This window comes from Periophthalmus magnuspinnatus, chromosome 17 (genome assembly GCF_009829125.3).
Source record: "Periophthalmus magnuspinnatus isolate fPerMag1 chromosome 17, fPerMag1.2.pri, whole genome shotgun sequence".
Lineage (NCBI taxonomy): Eukaryota > Metazoa > Chordata > Actinopteri > Gobiiformes > Gobiidae > Periophthalmus > Periophthalmus magnuspinnatus.
This window is the reverse complement of record NC_047142.1, coordinates 2419098-2443963: the sequence shown is the minus strand read 5'-3', so window position 1 is coordinate 2443963 and position 24866 is coordinate 2419098. Positions and strand designations below refer to the sequence as shown.

General features: G+C 40.9%; 2 protein-coding genes across 4 annotated transcripts in view; both read left to right on the top strand.

Annotated features, from left to right (window-relative positions):
- Positions 1-3736, top strand: part of LOC117385609 (desmoplakin-A-like) — a 29850-nt gene extending 26114 nt beyond the window's left edge. Inside the window, exon 24 of one of the 2 annotated variants that reach the window (XM_033982904.2) lies at positions 65-3736. In XM_033982904.2, coding sequence (XP_033838795.1) covers positions 65-3289 — 3225 coding nt within the window. In that variant the 3' untranslated portion in view covers positions 3290-3736. The remainder of the gene's footprint in view (positions 1-64) is intronic. The other variant, XM_033982903.2, reaches the window with a different exon arrangement.
- A 1640-nt stretch (positions 3737-5376) lies between these two features.
- The window catches only part of LOC117385011 (tensin-3-like), a 68169-nt gene continuing 48679 nt past the window's right edge, over positions 5377-24866 (top strand). The window contains exons 1-3 of one of the 2 annotated variants that reach the window (XM_033982229.2): positions 5377-5662; positions 24422-24589; positions 24766-24816. In XM_033982229.2, coding sequence (XP_033838120.1) covers positions 24440-24589; positions 24766-24816 — 201 coding nt within the window. In that variant the 5' untranslated portion in view covers positions 5377-5662; positions 24422-24439. The remainder of the gene's footprint in view (positions 5663-24421; positions 24590-24765; positions 24817-24866) is intronic. The other variant, XM_055228537.1, reaches the window with a different exon arrangement.

Below are 24866 nucleotides of genomic sequence, written 5' to 3'. Positions count from 1 at the left end.
GGCTTTTGATTGAAGTGCATTTTTATTATTCAACTTAATTGTTTTCATTTATTATTTTTTACAGACTACCATCCTGGTTCATGAATCTCAAAGCAAGTACACCGACATGCTCCGGGAGAAGGACAACCTGCTCGCAAAGATCAAACTCCTCGAACAAGAGAAAAACCGCAACTGCAGATCCGAAGATGAACTCAATCGCATTAAAATCACATTGGAAACTGAACTACGCAACAAGCAGCGACTCCAGGATGAAAAGAACAACATCGTTAAGGAGCTAACCTACATCAAGAGCCAGTACGAGCTGAGGGATAGTCAAATTAAACAGCTAAACACTGATAGAGACAGAGGCGATCGTGAGAGGCAGTCCCTGAAGAGCCAGCTTGAGAAGTTGATGTTGGAGCTGAGGACGGTGGAGGAAAGATACAAGAACCGGCTGGTGTGTTCTGAGAAGGAGGTATCCGAGCTGACCCTTAGGAGAGAGGCCCTGGAAAGAGAGATCAAAAGACTCCAGCAAAGACCAAATGTTTTGACCAGACAGACACAAACCGATGATAAAGGAACAAACATCGATCCGTCCAAGTTAGTATTTGATGGCGTTCGACGCAAAGTCACAGCCCACCAGCTCTGCGACTGCGGCATCATCAGCAAACACACCCTAGACCTGCTTTTAAAAGGCAAGAAGACCGTGGAAGAGATCGCCATAGACATCCAAGTCAATCTTAAAGGCACCGGGATCATCGCTGGCATAACATCTGGCTCTCACGGAAAAATGCCATTCACAGAAGCTAAAAATAGGAATCTCCTAAGCAGGGACAGCGCAATACTGCTGTTGGAAGCCCAGGCAGCGACAGGCTACATGGTGGACCCAACATTTAATGAGAAGATGCCAGTTGATACGGCTTGTTCCAGGGGCATTGTCGATACAGACGACAGAGACACCTTGCTAACAGCTGAAGCGGCTAGCACAGGTTTCAAAGATCCATACTCTGGAAAACTTCTGTCAGTTGGCCAGGCTTGCAAACAAGGACGGATAAACAAAGATCTCGCTCTCCGTTTGCTCCAAGCTCAGGAGGCTGTAGGAGGCATCATAGACCCTGTGTTGGGTGTCTTCCTTCCAAAAGATGTGGCGTTGGATCGCAATCTGATTGACGAAGATATGTACAGGGCTTTGAACAAGAAGCCAGCCTGCTACATCGACCCTTCTTCAGGGGCGAAGATAAGCTATAGTGATTTGAGAAAGAAGTGCACCGTGGAACCGGTTTCTGGCTTACTTTTGCTGCGTGGCCCAGACAAACCTTTGACTGTAAAAGGATTGAGAGGTGAGGTCACTGTTGATGAGCTGATCAAATCTGAGCTGCTGACTGACAGCGATTTGCAGAAGTTAAACGCAGGAAAACTCACAAGCAAAGATATCGAAGACAAACTCAAGAAGTATCTGTATGGTTCGACTTGCATTGCTGGCATTTACGACGAGGTCCATGACAGAATCATGCCCTTCTATCAGGCTATGAAAGAAGGCCTGCTCATGAGAGGAACCACCTTAGAACTCCTGGAAGCCCAAGCAGCATCAGGCTTCATTGTCGATCCAGTCAACAACCTCTTCCTCCCAGTTGAAGAGGCTGCAAAAAGAGGTCTGGTTGGAAAAGAATTTAAAAACAAGTTATTGTCCGCAGAAAAGGCAGTAACTGGATACACTGACCCACACACTGGAAAGACAATCTCCCTCTTCCAGGCTATAGAGAAAGAACTTATAGAAAAAGGTCACGGGATACGCTTACTGGAGGCCCAAATAGCGAGCGGTGGGATTATTGATCCCAAAGAGAGCCACAGAATTGACGTTGATGTGGCCTATAAAAGAGGATATTTTGATAAAGAGATGAATGAGATCCTAAGTTACGAGGGAGATGACACAAAAGGTTTCTTCGACCCCAACACTCAAGAAAACCTTACATATCTTCAACTGAAAGATAGATGCATTACTGATGCGAAGACTGGTCTAATTCTGCTGCCACTGAAAGATAAGAAAAAAATTCAGAAAAAAGAGACGAGCCGCACCAATGTTCTCCGCAAAAGGCGTGTCGTGATCGTGGACCCAGACACGGGGCTGGAAATGTCCGTCAGGGAAGCCTATCACCGAGAACTCATCGACTATGACACCTTCCTCGACCTGTCCGAGCAAGAGTGTGAATGGGAAGAGATTACCATCAAGGGGTCCGACGGCTCCAACCGCCTGGTGATTGTGGACCGGAAAACTGGAACTCAATATGACATCCAAGACTGTATGGAGCGCGGCGTCATCGAAAAATCATCCTTGGAGGACTATCGCAAAGGAACGCTAACACTAACCCAGTTCGCTGACCTGATCACAAGCAGAACCAGCGGAACAGAGATGAGCATCGCCGCCAGCACTGTAGAGGACATGGTTACCTGTAGCAGCCCCACTCAGCTCGCTCCGTCCTCTCCCACTGTACGCAGACGCTTCAACAGCATATCCATCACTGTTTCCCCACCTACAGTGTTTGACGACCAGAGTCCCGTAGGGGCCATTTTTGACACAGAAACACTGGAGAAGATCACAATTCAGGAAGCATTCCGTCGCGGTATTGTCGACATGATTACTGCCCAGAGACTGCTGGAGGCCCAAGCGTGCACTGGCGGCATCATCAACCCCGCTTCAGGTGACAGGCTTTCCTTGCAAGAAGCAGTTCATCAAGGCATTATTGACGAAAGCATGGCCACCAAGCTAAAGGCTGCGCAGAAAGCATACATTGGATTTGAAGACGTCAAATCTAAGAGAAAGATGTCTGCGGCAGAAGCGGTTAAAGAAACATGGCTGCCGTACGAAGCTGGTCAAAGATTCTTGGAGTTTCAGTACCTCACCGGAGGATTGATCGAACCTGGCACTGGAAGACGTATTTCTGTTGAAGAAGCCATTCACAGAGGCTGGCTGGACGGACAAGGCGCCCAAAAGCTCCAAGACACAAAGAACCATCAGAAGAACCTAACATGCCCCAAAACCAAACTCAAGATCTCCTACAAACACGCCATGGATAGCTGCATGGTTGAAGAAAGCAACGGCATGAAGATGTTGCAGGCTTCGTCAGTGTCGACCAAAGGGATCAGCAGTCCTTACAACGTGTCTAACCCGGGATCGAGGTCTGGATCCAGAGCCGGTTCTCGCGCCGGCTCCCAAAGTGGATCTCGCAGAGGCAGCGTGGATTACACTGCGTACAGCTATAGTTACGCTAGCACCACCAGCTCTGCCTTTAGCAACAACTCTTTATCTTAATGCACTATTAATATAACTACAGTATCGAAGACGTCCTTGCGCTTTGCAGTTTGAATTCACTTTTGTAACAGATTTGATATGATGTAAAGAACAGCTCTTTGACATACTAACTTGTGTAATTGTTTGCTCTGTGGGTGATGTGGTGCTAAAGACTTTCACGGTTTTGTAGCGTTGCTGTTTAACAATACATTGCTGATTTGTTTTTGTTTTATTTTTTATGTATGGCTTAGATGTATTTTTAAAAGGGGGCTTATTTTAAAAAACCTTTACACACCAAGAGATTTGCGCTATTTTAACTTTTTATTGTACCACGGCTTGGCAACAATTGAGAATATATAATAACGATGATAATGTAAGGTAGATACTTATGTTTAGAAAGATCAACTTTAACTGAATAAAATACTGATTTATGATTTGGAAAATAAAGTTTTAAATTTCTAACGTGCATTGAACTGTCTCCTTTCTGCTTTATACTGATATAGGCCTTACATTGCACAATTATAATCATCAAATTAAAGTTATATCTTGTAACTTTGGGTAACACTTGATAATAATGATGAAAAGAACTTTAAAGTGCTCATATTACGCTATTTTCTGATCTATTATAATGTTGTTTCCTCATCACAAACAGACCTGGTGTTGTGTTTTTTGTGGAGTTCTTCTCTCAAACAGAAAACACTGTTCAACCTTGTGATGTCATGACGTGATACAGGAAGTGCTCCACTGTGTTTTCAAACTCCACACATCTTCACGTGGCCAATCTGTACTGAACTAAAGGTAAAAAAGTAGCTGTTAAGTTGAAAAGTACCACTACATGACATCACAAGGTGGAACGGAGCATTTTGAGCTTTGGAGACTAATAATAAAGTGTTACTCAAACATGTGTGAGGTCTGTTTTTGAGGAGGTTACAGCATCAGAACATGACTTAAAGCTCACGAGGGCCTATAAACAGACTGAGCAGCTGCTGGGGGCCCCGAGGCCAGCAGAGGGCCTCCAAGAGCCTGTACATTTATACTGAAAATAATGTAATAAATCAAGTTTTATTGGACACAGAGCTTGTTGTTTAAATATCCATCTGAAACAATTACATTTGTTTTATATCTATAGTAGTAAAATATCTGCTGCTGCTGTGTTTGTTTTTGAGTCGGGCAGAGGTGAGGGCAGCTCTGTGTTTACACCGGAGCAAGGACCCGACATAATGTAAAAGTAAGAAACACTGTCGCCAACTGGAACACATTAAAATCCACCAGAAATGAAGAAAAAATGTCTAGAATTGTGAAAAATCTTGACCTCCCTCCTTATATGTTTGTGTTCTGTTCTTGTGTCTGTTGTAGTTGTGACATTCTGGATGTTTTCAGTCTGATGTTGTTCAGATAAACACAAAAACAACTGGACAAAGTGATGAGAGCAGAGTCAGAATGTGTCAAATGTGAATCAACAGCAGCTGAGTCAGGAGGGGGCCCCAGAGACACATTCAGCTTAGGGCCCCTGAAAGCTGGGACCGGCCCTGTATAGACCTTTAACTCCTAACTCTTTAAGTAGCTGCTACACCTGAATCCTTCTTAAAAATGTATTTGTTCATTATGATTATGAATTAAGTCTTTGTTCATGCTTTGTTATGGCCAATTATTAAAGTGTACTTAACTTTATGTGTATTGAAAGTAGTAGCTATTAAATGCCCAGTTTTTTACCAGTTTTACCAGTTTTGAAGAAGAATATAACTTTCTAAGACATGAACATGCATTTGAGAAGAATGTTAGTCTTTTTTCACTACAAACAAGATAATACTACTGCGGATTTACAAGGATTTACTCCAGTTTGGGGGGGGTCCAAAAGGTGCCAAGGTGCAGGAAGTCCCGTGTGCGTGAAATGGATAAAGGGTGAGAACAAATGGAGCTGATGGAGACAGAAAAGACCGAGCAGGAGCAACAGCAGCAACAGCAGCAGCAGCAGCAGCAGCAGCAGCGGGGGAGGTAAGTCCAATGGAAGGGGGAGGGACAACAGGAGACAGCCAGCCCCGGCGGCGCAGTGGGAGGAGGACTATCCCATGCCAGGACTTGTGGCGGCTACAGCGGCGACTCGGACTGGAGGAAGTGCGCGGGGGAAGATAGAGCAGCAAACGTTCAGACAACAGCAAAAAACCTCCAAGAAAGCAGTTAAAGTTTGTTTTTGAACGCGAAGTTTGAAGGGAGTAGTGGGACAAGGAGAAGGAGGAGGAGGAGGAGTAACAGCGACGCTTCATCTTTGGACCAAACGGGGAAGAAGTTGGATAAGAAGGAGTAGAGCATTCCAGCGCGCTACAATGAACGGCTGAGGACTTTGCTTCCATCTACTTCATTCAACTCTTACGAAACGGAGCCACAAACATAAAGGTAAGCGACTGCAGGAGCCGAACCACGCGTTTTACTCCACTTTTACGCACGAACTAAACTTTTACGCACGACTTAAGCTGCGAACTTAACTTTTACGCACGAAAATGAAACTTTGTGCGTCAGCCCCCCAGCACATTTCGTTGCTCATTAAACCAAAGGGCATAGTGTGTGGCATTGCTGTGTGTGTTTACCTTGGCACGCACTGCTGTTTAAACCCAGGAGTGTGTGAGAAGTCAAGACTGCTTCACTGTTGTGCCAGCAGTTCAGACAGAGAACATAGTCAGTGAAGCAGCCCCTAGCACTGATCTGGGATTTCTGAATGCTACAAGAGTATCATTGTAAGAAGCTTGGGTTACTCCAATCTGACCCTGTTTTCTTTTTAACTTTAAAATGCCTTTCTTCACTTGTGTTGTGACTATAATTTGGGGGTGTACGTAGCTTTTGTGGGCTTTGGAGTTCTGGAGAGCTTTATAATCTGAAACATATGGAGCAGTCTCTCTTTGGGATAGTCTCGGTTCTGGTTTGTGGACATCCAAAAGAAACTTTGCTTGTTTGGAGATGGATAAAATGCGGAGACAGGCAAACAGAGCAAAGGGATACAGGCTGTTTTCTTTGTGGCGCAGCTGGTGTGTGGTATTTCTGGCCCTGGGGCTGTGCTTTCTTGCTTTTTAGGCAGCCATTGTTGATGACATCTACAAGTGGGTTTACATCAGTTACCTGGACAAGTCTCCCTCACATTCACTTCTAAGATAAAGGTTCACTATTAAACTTTTCTGGTGTTTGTGTTTGCTTGTGTTCGCGGACATTTTATAGCTTTTAAAAAAAATCTCTAGCATGAAAAGCAGCTAGCATCACCAGGCGAAGTTACAGGTCAGATCACGCTCACAGAAAGAACAGAAAGAATGTTTTTTTACAGGTATTTTTCAGCGTGTAATTAAATAAATGCAATAAATAATAAATAAGTCACTGTGGAGTTAAGTTACATTCCAGGCAAAGCAATAACATTTCCTTTGAGATAATAACGTGGCAGACATGTCAACACAACATTTACACAGTGCAGCTTTTTAAAAAGTCACCCACCTGCGTTTACTCCCTCTTCCATCTTCTCTTTCAAGCAACACTAGTCATGCAGGTTGAACATTTTTGCAGAGCGTTGGCTTTCAAGACTCTAATTACAGGCTTTGAAAGTTAGGAAAACAGTCCAAAACTTGCAATTAGGGCTTTGTTGGTGTAAAGAGGTCAGGATGGTATCAACGCCTTAATGCGAGCTCGATGTGGAGTGTCTGCTGATTCAAAGAGCTTCTTCGCTGATAGGATATCGCAGTGGCAGGTGGAGCAGAGCATGAATGGAGGTAGTGATAAAGCGGTTTGGACAGGTGGGCAGGTGTGGTGTACTGTAAGAGAGCGCAGTGGTCTTTAATTGGTTTGACTGTTGGGTGAAATTTATGGCCTAAGTTCCACGGAACAACCCACTTCACTTGTATCTTATCTCTCATTCCAACTAAGGACGTGGGCGATATTTGATTAGTCAACTTCTCCGCTCACACTTAATCGTGTAATTGTAAATTTTGTGGGAATTATAGCGGCAAGTACTTTTTATCTACTTTTATGTCACTGTAACTTTACCTTATCATTAAGACGGTTTGATTACGCAAGGATGGTCACATACGAGAGGAAAGGAGCTTTTTTTTGAGACAGAAATGAAAGAAAATGAAGGATTTTACTATTTGCAGAACTCTGGAATAATCGTTACTGATATGTGCACTTTTTTGATATTTAGTTTGAGCGAACCAGCTGTCCAAACAACATGTATAAAGGTTTTTAGCACTTTATTATGAAGAGAAAACTGCACAAAACGTGACTACACAGCTCTCTTCAACGATTGTGGTAAAAAAAAATGGGCTGTGGGTAAGTTTTTAGTCAATTTAAATGGCAGAATTTGGAGAAAATTATTTAAATCAGTCCCAAAAATATCGTCAGATCTTATTGGCCGTTGGTTTCTCTGCATTCTAAACAATCGTTATCAACATCAGTCATGAAAAATCCATATCAGTTGATCGCTAATCGTTATTTTGCGATGCTTCTTCTCATAATAAGTGTAACGCAAAAATGTAATATCATGGCATCATTACTTCCATGCAAAACAGAGTGAAATACTGTGTGGGAAACATTTTATTTTTCTGACTTATTTTACTATTTAATTTGTTTATTGGCGGCAGGTCATCTCCAAAATCACCGGGAAACTTAAATTGTAAACAGAGAAGCACTTGGGCTAAGCTAACATTTTTAATTCACTGGATTATTCTTAAATTCTCAAACATTTTCTCAACAATCAAAAGTCAAATCTTCATAATTCTGTCGTGGAAATCGTTCCTTCTGTCAGAAACGATTCCCGAAGTCAAATTAGAAAGGTGATTTCGTACTCAAATTGACATTTTTGGGCTTGATCCATCTTTCGGGAACCGCTGTTTTGAGGCTGAGACAGGAAGTACAGTTGAACGTGTCCCATGGCGACCGCGGGCCACTCGGGCGAAACATGTGTGAACCATTATCCAGAGATGAACACATAGAAACGGAGGAAGCAGTTAAACACACACGACTGGAACGAGCTCAAAGACGAGCAACGTGAAAACAATACAGTCCAAAATCAGATAAAGCAATTACAAGAAGATCCAAAACTTCATGGAGTTTTTATCGCTTTGCCTGAAATGCTTCAAAGTGTGGCATTAAACTGGTCGATCTCCATGGAGACGAGCAGCAACACCGAGCCACAGTAAGAATGCATAATGTTCAAGATAAGTTATTAGCATCTGTAATCAAAGAAAGACGAGAAAGAGAAGTTTAATCGCGTAATTTACGACATTTTCAGCCTTGATATCGCTATGGAGAAAGTAGATGCCAGATGAACTCACAGAAAAGTTACGTAGAGAAGCTTTTATTTCAGTACAAGGAGCGACAGCGACTCAGTTTTTCTATTGTTTGTCCACTGATCCGAACGTTTGCAGCTTGAATCCTGCTCTCGACATAAACATCATTGGTTGAGCCGTCAAATCCATGAATCCACAGGTTGAGGGTGTGATTCTTGCTCCCACAGATGAACCCTGTCGTTGTGTCCTTGGGCAAGACACTTTAACCCACCTCTTTGGGTTTGAAAAGTGTCCCAAAAACACTATATAGAGCCGATTCATTATTATTATTATTATTATTATTATTGAATCCTTGTCCGTTGGTCGTCTTCATTTGACCCGTCCTTTAAAAGAGGATGGGTTGTAGGCCGTATTTTAGTAAAGATTGTGCATTTTTGGACCTGAAAATCTCCTGCAGCTCTTAATTTCCATCACTGTCCTGTGTTCGTCGAGTACAGAGGTGGAAATTAAGTTGATCTGAGTTAAAAGAGAAACAAATTGGGGTCAAATTGAACTTTTTTCAGACGGTTCTTATTATACAGTCAACATTGTTTTCAAACTTTAATTTGTCATAGAAATCATCGAAATGAACTAGTGGCCCAATTTCCAACCGATTTGATAAAGAAATGACCGAGTTCTGCTGTGAGTGAGTTATTTTTTAGGGTCAGACGACACAAGGGTTAAAGTGCATCACAGGTTGAACCGCTGGTGTTGCTAAAGCACAGTTAAGATCGTTATATTTAAGATTTTGTTTAAAACATTTACTTTTTTCCCTCAATTCACCAGTGTCTGCGTACACTGGTGTATCAATGGATGAGTGGTCGATTCGTATAAAGCGCTGAGTGTCTTAAAAACGGGAAAACGCTGTATAAAAATGCAACCTTTTACCATGTTAGACAGTATTACATGGCCACTCTTCTTCTTCTATGCATTTTCCTGTAGAACTTTGATCTAGTTTGTTTATTCCAGCTCTTGTGCAGTAAATGGGTGAGTTTTTCCTTCATATAAAGTGTTTTCAGTACCTTAAAAGTGTTAATGTGGCTATGTTATACTGTCTGTAAGATGGTAAATGCTCACTCTTCTTCTTCTTCTATGGTCTTTTCTGTAGAACTTTAGTTTATCTTTAGTTTATTCTTCTTCTATGAATTTTCTTATAGAACTTTAATCTAGTTTTAGTTTATTCCAGCTCTTGTGCAGTAAATAGGTGAGTTTTTCCTTCGTATAAAGTGTTTTCAGTACCTTAAAAGTGTTAATGTGGCTATGTTATAGTGTCTGTAAGATGGTAAATGCTCACTCTTCCTCTTCTTCTATGGTCTTTTCTGTAGAATTTTAGTTTAGCTTTAGTTTATTCCAGCTGAGTGTCTTAATAACGGAAAAACGCTGTATAAAAATGCAACCTTTTACCATGTTAGACAGTATTACATGGCCACTCTTCTTCTTCTATGCATTTTCCTGTAGAACTTTAATCTAGTTTTAGTTTATTCCAGCTCTTGTGCAGTGAATAGGTGAGTTTTTCCTTCATATAAAGTGTTTTCAGTACCTTAAAAGTGGAAATGTGGCTATGTTATAGTGTCTGTAAGATGGTAAATGCTCGCTCTTCTTCTTCTTCTATGGTCTTTTCTGTAGAACTTTAGTTTATCTTTAGTTTATTCCAGCTCTTGTGCAGTGAATAGGTGAGTTTTTCCTTCAAATAAAGTGTTTTCAATACCTTAAAAGTGGAAATGTGGCTATGTTATACTGTCTGTAAGATGGTAAACGCTCACTCTTCTTCTTCTTCTATGGATTTTCCTGTAGAACTTTAGTTTATCTTTAGTTTATTCCAGCTCTTGTGCAGTGAACGGGTGTCAAAGCCACAGCATAAACACACGGCGCCCCAGACAGGAAAGGACTAGAACAAACTGCGGCCTTGTTGTCCCCCCTGCAGGCCATTTAACCGGAGCCTGTTATGTCACCGTGGACATGCTATCCCACTCCAGTCCTCGCGCCGCTGCCAAAACTGAGCAGCAATTTGGAACAGCAATTTGGGACAGCGAGCCGCACCGATGGTATCTCCGTGATTACAAGGCCGTTGGATGAGAAAGCGAAATACCAACTGGAGTGTTTTCCAGACGCGGAGTTATCTGTGGACTTCCTGGAGAATTTCTAGCACTCGAGGCGTTTCTCAGGTTCACAGACGAACAGTTTGGAAGAAGGTTAAGGGTAGGTTTGAGTTTACCGCGTCTCAAAGGGAAAATCGGCGTCTAGGGATGGAACGATAAACGATATTATTGTTTATCGTGATAAAAAGGGTCGACAATAATCATCCGTGGGACATTTTATATAATCGTGATGAAGAAAATCGCAGTTATTTTACCAGAATGTGCAGAAAAAACGACTTATCCACGGGGGAATCAACGGAAGGGACAGAGGGGGCAGTTGTCCGGGGCCCCAGGGGCTTAGGGGGCCCAGAATTGAACCCTCTTCCTATTAATTTATTTTACAGGGGGCCCATGTGAGGCTTATCGTTCCGGGCCTCCAAATTTCACTTGACGTCCCTGCTCGTCCGTAATATTCTCAGTTAAAGTTATAATTATTCATATCCATAACAACTTTAATCATTATCGTGATATAATCGTTAATTGCGATTATTTTGGCCTCGATAATCGTCACGCAAGACTTCAGGAGTAACTGGCTGGAGGATATCTGGGAGCGTAGTACTAAACATAGATAAATAGTGCTATTACAGACGATTAAGAAAATAAAAATAAACATTAATTCGATTTGAGCTAAACCTGTAATTGGAAATATCTGGGTTATAATGAGGTCTGGAACAATCATTTTTGGGGTCAATATGTGTACTTTGTTGGTACTTTGTCAGTACTTTATTTGTACTTGTGGGAACTTTTTGTTATTTTTCTGTTCTACGATTAGATTTAAACTGTAAAGGGCCGAATAAATAACTTCTACAGATGTAAAGCGACTACTTAAGTGTTTCATTTTGTTGTTTATTTGTTGCAGTTTGTGTTTTTTTTTACCGTATTATACATTTTCGAATAGTTTTTTTGGATAATTCTACTTTAAATGAGTTTCAATATTACAGTTTATCGTGTATATTTTCTTCAGCGATATATCGAACTTCAAAACATGTTATCGTGATCAGGATCGAGTCAGGATTCAAAAATTAAATCCAGACTAAAACAAACCAGAGAGAACTGATACTAAACTTTCAAACTCTTTCAAATACCAGTTTTCGATGTTGATTTTGATGTTGTAAACACTTTTTTTTTAGACGATAGAATGTATTTTTCAGCACAGAACAAAAGTGCGTTCAGTAGTTCTGATATTGATCTTGTATCACTTTTCAAATGAGTCTCCAGTTTCGATACTAGTTTTAGATGGTTATAGGTGGAGTTCAGACTTTCATACAGATCCACATCAGAATGGGATTAAAATGGACTGAACCTGGGAATTTAACCTGGACTAGAACAAGACCGAACCAGGACTATGTCAGGACTAAACCGAGCGCAAACCAAAGTGTGAATGTGGACCTGGACTAAACCTGGACTAAACCGGGACTAAACCTAGACTGAACCTGGACTGAACCGGGACTGAACCGAGACTAAACCGGGACTAAACCGGGACTAAACCGGGACTAAACCGGGACTAAACCGGGACTAAACCGGGACTAAACCGGGACTAAACCGGGACTAAACCGGGACTAAACCGGGACTAAACTGGGACTAAACCGAGTGCAAACCAAAGTGTGAATGTGCACTGAACCAGGACTAAACCTGGACTAAACCAGGACTAAAGACAGACTGAACCGGGACTAAACCGGGACTGAACCGGGACTGAACCGGGACTGAACCGGGACTGAACCGGGACTGAACCGGGACTGAACCGGGACTAAACATGGACTGAACCGGGACTAAACATGGACTAAACATGGACTAAACATGGACTAAACATGGACTAAACATGGACTAAACATGGACTAAACATGGACTGAACCAGGGCTGAACCAGGACTGAACCGGGACCAAACCGGGACTAAACCGGGACTGAATCAGGACTAAACCAGGACTAAACCAAAGTGTGAATGCTTCCATGCATAAGACAGTTCTAGATCTCAGTATTAACACTTTAGAGACACTACCATAAAGTTTAACTGCCTGCATCAACTTTTCTCATTCTCATCTCAAACTGAATATTCATCTGGACGACCTCACTCGACGCCCTCTCCTCGCTCCTCGCCCACTATACAAGTTTCTAGGTCAACGAAGCCAAGTGAAGCCCCCAGGAAAACCACCCCACTGACGGAACAGTCCGGGGTTCTAACCATAGGGAAAGAGAAACTTCCAGAACATCTTTAATATCCAAAAAAACACATTATGATGGAGTCTGATTTTTCCATTGGCATCACTTTCAAGTCCACACACGCTGCGCCGGTCGAGCTTTATCACCACAGAGACTTAAGCCATAATCATAACTGTAGCTGAACGACATTTTGTACCAGATATGGACATTTATACGTATATACTGCTGTTATATTCAAAGCGTTTCTTGTTCTACTGCAGTATAAAGTACACTGGAGTAGCTGCTTTCATTTCAGACACACATTTAAACTTTAATGGCCAATAAAATATCCAAGTTGTCACAGACTGGTGGTTGTTGCTGTAGCGATCATGCGTAAACTCAAACGTTATAGTCTAGAAGCAGTTTAAGGTGGAATTTTGCGAGTTTTTTTAAAAATATAAACGTGAATTAGTTTATTGTTTTCATATGCGCCATTTTATTGTAACTTAAAGGGCCGGTGTTACGCGATTTTCTGATGTATTTTGTGTTTTTTTTGTTCCATTCACACAAGTTTAACACAGAAACTGTTTTTTTCTCAAACTGAAAACGCTCCGTTCCACCTCGTGATGTCATCATGTGGTGATACAGGAAGTGCTCCGCTGTGTTTTTAAACTCCACACACCTTCATTTCTAGAATCATTTGGATCATTTCAACGCCGGAATTACCAATTTCGACTAAACAAAAAGCAAAAAAAAGCAGCTGTTAACTTGAAAACTACCGCTACAACATGACATCACAAGGTGGAACGGAGCATTTTGAGCTTTGGAGACGTAAACAGACTAATTATAAAGAAGCAAAACACAACTCTAGGTCTGTTTTTGAGGAGGTAACGACATTAGAACATATTTAAACTAACGCAAGTGCAATTTGGAAGCTGTAATTATGGTATGAAATCAAAATAGGCTCAAATAAAACAAGTTTGTGGAGTTTGACGCACATTTCTATCAAATTCCTGGCAGCTAATTCAACCATTTAGCTAAATTTTATTATATTTATCTTCTATTTAATCTATAAAGTTTGTACTAGAACGTAAAAGCAACCAGTGCGACGATGACCGACCCAAACTGGATGGAAACTCCAGCTGTGAACACGCAGCAACCCTCTGATCCACACACACAAACACACACCCCCGCGACGATCCTTTCGGTTGCCGTGGCGTGTCCAAAATTCGGGAGAACTTTATTATTCGTGAGAGACAAGTACGCAGCGTTTGGCCGACTACTCCGACCACAACGGGCTCCGAAAATGAAAACAATGAGATCACGGCTGACGCGACGAGGCTGGGACTTAACCCCTTTAGCGTTTTGTGATTTGCAGTCTCTTTATGTTTTTCCAGACAGCGCACCTCCGTCACGGTACCTCCTCCTCCTCCTCCTGCCGCTTTCATCTCCACCTGCGTGTGCTTAATGGAAGATTCCACACAGACGGGGCCAGGTGGAGGAGGGCGGGGCTGCGGAATAGAAGCGACGAGCATCAATGGTGCGATGTTTTGGTGTGTACAGCGGTTGTGCGTTTTGACGTGGATGGAATAACGGCTTGTATTTATGGAAAAGTTAGAGATACGCAGTGGTGGAAGAAGTACTCAGCTTTGGTACTTAAGTAAAAGTACAGATATTGGAGCAAAGGAATTACTTAAGTCAAAGTATCACACGAAAAAAATGACTAAAAGTATTAAAGTACCTGTTTAAAAATGTGCGTAAAGAGTAAAAAGTACAAGTATTTCACGTAGACTTGAAGACGTTTTAAAGCTTTGTATTTCTATTTTTGTTTGCTCAAATTACAAACTCGATAAAAATTACTCCCTTCTCCAGGTTAACCAAATACTTTTACTTTTCAGTCCTGTACAAAAATCGAGTAGTAGAGTAGAAAGTACAAATACCGCTGTGAAAAGTAGTGAAGAAAAAATAAAACGTATCCACTTTTAAAAGCGCAAATTTGACGTATCTGTACTTTATTTAAACGCAGTACTTTACTACTTTTTACTTGGTTACGCTCCGCCAAATACCACAAGTTGTACAGCGTAGTATAATAATGATATAATCCTTTTGGTTTTGGTCAAATGACTAATGCCGAGTTACATAAGCGACGTAAGAAGTAAGAAAATACGGAAAGAAATGATTTTGTGTTTCCACTTTGCACCAATAAAAATCATCCCAAACGAAAATAATCTAAACTTGTGGTGAAGAAAAGGGAGTCGGGGAAAAAGTAGTTCTTGTCCGATCTTGCTTAAGCTCCTCACGGTAATGGCTGATTAGCGTCTGTACAGATATATGTTCTGGCTAATTTAACATCAGGTATTTGAAGTGGGCGCTCACTGTAACAAGTGTGAACGTGGCTCATCCGTGAAGCCCTTTACCTGCGGGGCTCATCGACCTGTAATCCCCCGACTCAACAAACCTGTCCCCGCTTGTCGCTAATGGACTTGGCAAGCGCGGTTAGCCTAGCGTACCCACCCCGCTCTCCCGCTTCTCTGCCATGGGTGGGCGACGGGGGAAGGGGGGATTGGCGTTTGGGGATTGGTGGCACCGCTCAGGACGTCGTCTTCGTGAGCCCTGCCTCGAACCCGGGAACAAAAGCAGAAGTCGGCGCAAATTAAAGGCCAATTATCTTTTGTGCGTGCCGGGACAAGCCGCTCGTTTCGGGAGAAGTGAGGGATGCTCGGAAAGAGTTGGAAGGCTGTGGGTTATCGCCGTGCTAAAAATAAGCGTACTATTCTACTCGATTATTTTTAACGAGCGATTTGATTGTGCTATAACCGCTTCCGCTAAACGACAACAAAGTCTTACGCAACTTTAACTTTAACCATATGCGTTTCCGGAGTCGTTCGCCGAGACTGGATAACGTCGCTAAATCGAAGCTATTGTTTTAAAATAGTTTGTTTCCGAGACAAAAGCCAAAGTTTTATTCAGCGTCCGACAACAATGGCAAGGCGTTAAACGAAATTATAAATACAAACACATGTCTTGTTTGTGATCAGACAAATCAGAAAACAAAGGAAAATCTAGATCCAAAAAGAAGTTGCTAGCGTAACCGTAGAGCTGGTCGCAAACGGTGAGCGGACTGAACCTCTACTAGGGATGGAAAGATAAACAATAATATCGTTTAATGTGATAAAAAGGGTCAAAATCACCAAAATGTTCCAAAAAAATCTACTTCTCCATTGGGGAGTTGACAGGGGATAAAGTGGTCTGTTGTCCCACGGCTCAGGGTCTTAGGGGGCCCAGAATTGGACCCTCTTCCTATTAATTTGTATTAGCTGGGGGCCCATGTCAGGCTTCTTGCCCCGGGCCCCAAAATGTCTGTGGACGGCCCTGCTCGTCCATAATTTTCTCCCCTAAATCAAAGTTGTTTTCGCTGATAACTTTTATATAATTGTACTTTGTTATTTAAACATGGAACTTATTCATAACATTACAATTATCAGCGTCTTTTGTCATTATCGTGAAATCACATTATCTTTAATCACAATTATTTTCGCAACGTAAAATTTCAGTATCGTCCCACGTCTAACTTCCACTACGTCCATGTCTGGGTCAATTAAAACTTGACTTTCAAATCCAACCCAAACCTTAATAGTTGTTATGAATTAAGACATTGTTTCCAGCTTTTTAAATGTAGTTTTTGGCGTCAAATGTGATGTAGTGGAGCGAGCCAATGGCGCCGCTAGCACAGAGCGACCAGACGTCCCCATTTGCCCAGGACAGTCCCAGTTTGAGCCCCGTTTCAGTAGATTTATCCAAAACCGTTGATTTGTTGAAGCTTTATTCAGGAAATGTCCCAGGTGTCTGTATTTTTTGACCAGTTTGATCCACGTCGACAGTAAAGGGAAGTAAAATATTCTCATTTGTTTTGCTAAAATATAGAAAACGTTCTTGAAAATGAGCAGAAGTCCCTCAGATCATGGCCGTCACAAGTGAGTCAACAACGCACGATGTTACGAGTTCTTTTCCACAGTTTTATTTAAACCAACCGTCCCAAACCCGGGTGTGTCCCAGTTTTAAATTCTGAAAATCTAGTCACTCTAAATAAACCACATATAGAGAATGAGACTGATTTAACACCGTCCACATGGCATTGATTTAAATTAGAAATACAAACACAAACATGTTTCTTGTTTGTGGTCAGACAAATTAGAATACAAGGGAAAAGAGTCACTGTGTGGGACGTCCATGTTACAATGACGGTAGCCTGTTATTTGCTCGCTTAGACGTAGATCTGGCTGCAAATGATGAGCTAAAGGAACCTTCACTTCCTCCACTTCTGCATTAATTAATGAGTGACTTGATTTTCAAACCCAAACCAACCTTAAAGGGCTCATATTACACTTTTTTTTTTTTCTTTCAATTTTTAGCTTTTTTTCTATATTTTTTTTTTCTATTTTCTGTTGTTGTTTTTTTTTTCTTCAAATTTTTGTTTCTATTTTTTGGTGTTTTGTTTTTTCTTTTTTTTCTCTCTCTCTCTCTCTCTATATATATATATATATCTATATATATATATATATATATATATAGATATATATATATATATATATATATATATAATTATATTTTATTTATTTATTTTTTCAAATTTTTGTTTGTTTTTTTTTGTTTTTTTTGTTTTGTTTTTTTTTTCATTTTTTATATAATTTATTTAGAGATTTTCTGGAATATATATATATTTAAAAAGAAATACATAGAAAGGTGTAGTATCCAGGGTTAATAAGTGAGACGGTTTCATTCACACAAACCCTGCATATTTAGGTTAAGCTTTACTTTCAAACAGAAAACACTCTATTCCACCTTGTGATGTCATCATGTGGCAATACAGGAAGTGCTCCGCTGTGTTTTTAAACTCCACACACCTTTATTTATAGAATCATTTGGATCATTTCAGCCCAGGAATTGCCAATTTCTACTGGACAAAACGTAAAAAAGTAGCTGTTAACTTGAAAACTACCACTTCGTGACATCACAAGGTGGAACAGAGCGTTTTGAGGTTTGGAGATGTAGACAAACGAATAATGCAGGATTATTCGACATGCGTAAATGAAACAAAACGCACCTCCAGGACTGTTTTTGACTTGGTAACAGCATTAAAACATGACTTAAATCTCACAAGAGTCCATTTTGTGTAATATCAGACCTTTTTTAATGAATTAATACATTGTTTTCAGCTTTTCAAATTCACTTTTTGGCACCAAATGTGACGTAGTAGAGCTCTATCTCGCCGTCGGCAGAGTCGTGCTTCATTCCGTACACCCAGATCCCCTTGGCAGCCCCTGAACCTCTCGCTAACTGAATTCCAGAGGTGGGAAATTGATTAGCACCTCCAGGTCACTCGGAGGTCAAATGTTAGTCTCCCTCCCTTTTAATAATGAGTTTGCACGGTACTTTGACACTTCCACAACATCAGCAAAAACCTCGTTCCTCATGCCACCGCCTTTAGCCCGGAGATACACGCGAGGCTACGCTAGGCTATCACGCACGGGCCGACCTGTTCGTTAATTCTCCATTAGTCATGCGTTTTTCTCTTCTGTCTCTCCGGGGAAATTGACTAAACCCACCATTAGTTTCAGCGGACCCCCAGGACCACCCCCAGGACCACCCCAGGACCACCCCCGCTCTGCTCCCGGGGATCGTTCTCTGAGCCGTGGCCGTTTTGCTTCCACTTTTATGGCGTTATCTCTTTCTCCTTCTCAAGGGTTGGGCTCGTAGCCTGCAGTAATCTTCCTCTTAATTGACACAGACATTCTTAACTGAGGAACGTTTAATCACAACAAACAATCGGGGTCAGTCAGAGAGGAGGAGGATGAAGAGGAGGAGGAGGAGTGATACAGTATCTTCAGCAGCTGTTGGAATGTGTTGGTTAAACGCTGTAATGATTTATTGAGTAAATATTTTCAGCCCTGATTCAGTATTTTTTTACAGGATCCACAAGAATATGTTTGCAAAAAGAGGACGCAGGAGCCAAACGGGTTATAAAAGTTATTTTCCGGAGTATACGTCGCTCTGGAGTATAAGTCGCACCAGCCAAAAATGCATAATAATGAAGAAAAACACATGTATAAGTTGCGCTAAACTGTAAGTCGCGTTTTTTGGAAAGATTATTTTACAAAATCCAAGACCTGCCCTTATGTTTGAGACTTGTTGTGGGTGAACAGTTTGTAAAATAAATAAAATATAATATACGAGGTCGACTTCAGCTTCACATAAAAGTGAATAAAAAACAAAAATGTTCAGTAAAACACCAAGATGTTCTGTCGAGCTTGTGTTAAATACCAGGGAGGAGAGGCGGGTACGGCAACAACAATGTATTTTTCACTTATATGTGTCCAAATTACATTATATTAAATCATTATAATTTAAAACTTGTTCTATCTCCTGAACTTAAACACTACAAACTTTAAATTAGTCCCATTTAACACAAAAAAAAAGTTACTCTGGAGTATAAGTCGCACCAGTGAAAAATGCAGAATAATGAAGAAAAAACATATAAGTCACATTTTTAGGGAAATTTATTTCCAAAATCCGAGACCAAGAACAGACATTTTATCTTTAAAGTCAAGTTCTAATAATAATAATAAAATGTGGAACAACAGGCTGAATATCAGTACATCACGCTAACGTAACACATTTATATTTATTCAGCTCCATGAAGCACAGACAGAACTGAACACGTGTCTGGTTTGTTAACGTAAGATATTAACAGTTAATCAGATAAATAAAGCAGAAAAAACAAGCAACAAGTTTACTCTGGATCTCACTACAAATCAATAAATCCATTAAATTCTTCGTCCTCGGTGTCACTTCTGAACATTTTACCGTTTTCTTTTAGGGGCGTTTTTGTTCAGTGTTTCTCTTTGTCTTTTAAATCACCGTAATGTTTAAATTTTAAATGTTCAGTGGTTCAGGAGGAGTAGAAACTGGCGAAGATATGGCATTATATAGTTGAACAATTTCACATATAAGTCGAATGTGAGTATAAGTCGCACCCCTGGACAAACTATGAAAAAAGAGACACTTATAGTCCAGAAAATAAGTCAGTTTTTACTTGAAATTAATTTAAATTTACTTCAAAACCCTCACAAGTGCCCAAAAACAAAGTAACAACAGAAAGGTGGACCTGTCTCTTCAAACACAAAAAGGCTAACTGCAGCTAACAGGCTAACAGGCCCAGCCACGCCACAAAAGCATAAATCTAAAAAATACACGTACGATAACGGGACAAAGAGGCGCCGGCACATAACACTGGGTCAATGTCCTCTCAGTAACACCACCGGTCACTCAGACGCGAATGAACGCCGGCAGAGAGGGACGAGTGTCTTGCTCAAAGGCGATCGTCATTGCAGAGCGGATATCAAACACTTCTGAGTTAAAGGCGCCTTGTGTAGCGTTTCTGGACCTGCTAGTGAAGGCGTTCCACAGTACAGCGTAGATCGGGGGGTCCAAACTTTTTTCTCCAAGGGCCACGTACTGAAAATGGTGCGACGTTGTACCTTTAATACGACTTGGAAGATTATTTTTTGATCTGTGTCATGATGCAGTGTGATGTTATTCAGGTTATGGAGGTAGAATCTCTTCAGTTTGTAGTAAAAATACTTCCTGATCAATTGGTCCAGTTTAGGAGGAGGCATGAGGGCCGACAAAAATTGGTTCGAGGGCCGTATTTTGCCCCTGGGCCGTAGTTTGGACAGTTCTGGCGTAGATGGATGAATCTTACGGTAAAAGGTCACGGTTTTTTTATACATTAAAGCGCTTTACATCAAGGACACCTGTGTACGCAGACACTGGGGCGAGGTGTCTTGCCCAAGGACAACCAGTGATACTTACGCCGAGATCGGGATTTGAACCGCAAAACTTCGGCTCAATGGACAAACGCTCTACTGAATGAGCTCCTGTCGCGCTACTGTCTTCAATTTTGACGCTTTTACAAACGTTTTTATCGCTAAAACACCTTTCAAAAACACGCATTCCCACTGTAAGCAGGGTTGCCTCTCCACAGATCTGACTCCTAAAATGAGCTATTGGCATCTCCGTGTAGAAAAGCAGGTGCTGAGCTGTACATATTGCACTATTATGTTACAAAAATGAGTTTTACACTGTACTTAAGAGACGTTAGGAGTCTCCCGTGTCTTAAAATACTTCATTACTCGGTTTCGTAAATACAGGCTTTTGAAAACACTCATGGATGACTTATAACTTTGAGCTGTCTTCACCCACTCCACTCGTTTAGCAGCAGTGAACACTTCCTTCCATCTGTCTAATCCAGAACACAAAACAGCCCACGCCTGCCAAACCGTCCGAACCCATTCATTTCACTGACACATCACAAGAACTGAAACAGAAACGCCAAACTTAAGATGTCACGTTATGTTGTGTTTTTTTTTTTGTCTTTTCCTCTGTGTTAAATCACGTCTAATTACAGCTCGTGTCGTTTTTGCCGGGAGCATTAGTCGAGTGCAGAGGTCAGCCAAAGATGAGCAGATAAGACTGGAGGGTGGTGCGTGCCTGTGGGTGTGGTGTGGTATTGTGGTCGGGATAGACGCCGGCTCTCTGGGCTTCACCAAGTTCAGGACTATGCCAACACTCTGGGCGTTCCAGCTACTAGTTTGAACCGGATTGTTTTTCACGGGTTGGCGGATGGATTAACCCTTTAGTCATGAAATAGTTCTGCAGAAGAAGAAGAAGAAGAAGAAGAAGTGACTCATGGGTTGAAGAGATTTAGGGTTTTGAGCCCGTCTGCGCAAAAATTCAGAAATCATTTGAAACTGTTTATTTTTATTTATTTGTTATGCGTTTGGAGAGATTGCAGTTCCTTCCTTATTAATAACTGGGTTGTTGAGTATAGAATGTTAAATTTTATGTATAAGGTGGAGGATTTAATATAAGTCCTTTTATTTTTTTGCCTCTTCCTGCAGCTGATATTTTATACTGTTGTTTTTATTATGAGTGAAAAAAAATAAAAAACATAAATAAATAAATATGGAAATAAGTAAATAAATTAGTAAATACACAAATTAATGAATAATACATAAATTAGTAAATAAATAAATAAAATACATAAATAAGTAAATTGTTAAATAAATGTAAATAAAAAATAGATAAATTAAGTAAATAAATTAAGAAAATAAATAAATAAATTATATAAGTAAATTGTTAAATAAATAGTAAATAAATTGTTAAATAAATAGTAAATAAATAAATTACATAAGTAAATTGTTAAATAAATAGTAAATAAATAAATTACATAAGTAAATTGTTAAATAAATAGTAAATAAATAAATACATAGATAAATTAGTAAGAAAATAAATAAGTCAATAAATAAACTAATTAAATGAATAATAATAATAAAAACAAATCTCTAGTTTTTGGAGCATCCAGGGCGTCAACTGGAATTTAGGGGCCCCCAGGGCAATAAATACTCACATGGGCCCCCTGTAATACAAATTAATAGGAAAAAGGTCCAATTCTGGGCCCTCTAAAACTCTGTGGCCCCGGACAACAGCCCCCTTTGTCCCGCCTGTCGACTCCCCCGTGGATAAGTCATTTTTTCTGCACATTTTTCAGTAGAATAAACTAAAACAAAGTATAAAAAACAAAAAAATGCACAAAACAAGATTCAATCATTTGTAATAGTCCATGTTACTCGTGGGTCTTTTTAATGGAGACATCAGCAGCCGGTCGCTTCTCACTAAAAACATGTGGTTTGCAGCAGAGTTTAGAATTTGGAAGAAGAATTTGAACTATTTTGTGATAAACGGCAATGTTTAAAAGTCTGTGTTGTTCATGTTCAAAAATTCATATTGTATTTTGAAAGACGAAATGAAATCTAATCAAAAATTGTGAACAAATGTGATTAATTTTGTTGTCATTTTGCCCAGACCTACTTTGCATTCGAGATCGATCTTAAATCTGAAGCAGAGGCCGATATTTCAGTAAAAAAAAAAAAAAGTATTAAAAAAACAAAAAAAAAGTATTAAAAAAACTACAAATCTCTGCACTTTGTTATAGGCCCTGTGTAGGAGACAGGAAAAGGTGCACTGTGTGTTTGCTGCATTTGAGCGTCTGATTGGTCGAGAGCCGAGGGGGCGGGGCTCACATGGGCAGGTGCGTGTGTGTGTAAATGTGTAAATACGGCACTTTCCTTGGGGCTGAGGTGTTGAAAATCGGGGCTGGGCAGCTGTAATTTTTGTTGACCCCCCAGTTTTACCTCCATTTACTCGTCTTACCATCGTCTGCTGTGTCCATTTTCTCTGCTGTGCTACTCTGTGTGTGTGTGTGTGTGTGTTCGCCAAATAAATCACCACAAAACACGTGTTGGATCTCAGCATATTTGTTTGCAATAATCTCCCAACACATCACAAAGCTACAAACTCTCTGGCTCTTGCATTTTTACAATTATTCTCTCTGTTTTTGTCTGTAAAACCCCTCACCACACACTTTATACACTTTTCTCACACAGGCGTTAACATTTTCTCACATTTTTCTCTCGTTTAAACACAAAGTTCAAACCTTCGTAGGCGTCTTTTTGAACGTTTCATCGACATTGTGGGTTTTGTCGGGGAGAAAACAAATTGCAAACGTACAGCACTTCAGAGTCACACCTTTAATAATGTAAATTCACGTGCTTGGGTACAGCTCCTTCTTTGTCAAAATGCATGTGAACTTCCAAAGCGACGTCCCAAACCAACCTTCAAATTACAAAATGTTTAAGAATTCTTTCACGTCAGCCTCTCACTTTAGTAACAACGATTTTCCAGGAAGCCATTTTGTTTTTAAATTACTTCTTTTACATCAACACAACAGTTGATTAGAGAGTGATCTTTAATTACAGAAAATAAAGATCAAGATTAGAAGTTCAAACCTTCGTAGGCGTCTTTGTCGGTGCAGAACGTTTCATCGACATTGTGGGTTTTGTCGGGGAGAAAACAAATTGCAAACGTACAGCACTTCAGAGTCACACTGCGATCCGACGTTTATGTAAATTTGTCTGAACACATTCTGTACTGGACAGGAGACACGGCACGGAGGAGACTGATGGACAATGGTCTACAGTCCAACAGCCAATCAGGACGCACGACACAATGGTCTACAGTCCAAGCGCCAATCAGGACGCAGGACACAATGGTCTACAGTCCAACAGCCAATCAGGACGCACGACACAATGCATGTTCATATGCTGTAAAAAAAAAAAAAAAGTGAAATTCCACTTAAAAAATCCACGAAACAGCAAGACCGCGAAAGGTGAACCGCGATATAGCGAGGGACAGTTGTACATCAGTATAGATTCCCACAATCTGACCAGTGACTCTTGCTACGTCCATCTTAACAGTCACTACGCAAACAAGACACTCCACTGACCTCCACCGTCCCACACGCGCTAAAGATATCTACACAGGAAACCTCAACACTATGACGCAACGCAGACTTTGACCAGCAAATATTGACTCCGATGTGTTAAAAATCATGCGAAAGCTCCTACTGAAGTGAACCAACTCTTTGTTTTTGTCTCTTTTTTTTTGTTTATCCGGGACAGGCCTGACCCAGACTCGAGATGGACGAGGGATATGAACTTGACCTGACGTACATCACGGAGAGGATCATCGCGGTGTCCTTCCCCCGAGGCTGCTCCGAGGAAATCTACGCCCACAACCTCAAAGATGTCACGCGGATGCTCAAGTCCAAACACGCCGACAATTATCTGGTCAGTGTCCGGCCCCGGCTGCCCTCGGAGCTCAGAGAGGGTCACGGGGCAGGAGAACACAGGGCTGCGGAGGTTTAAGGAATGTAAAACGGGGATCGGTGTCTCGTTGGAAGTTGTTTAATTGTGATGAATGTGGAGCTAAAAGCAAAATTTGACGTCTGTGTTGTTGTTTAAAGATTATCAACTTATCGGAGAGAAGGAGCGATCTGTCCAGAATGAACCCCAAGGTATGTGACATGGTTAAACTGTAAAAGTATCACAAATATGTCGAGTTATT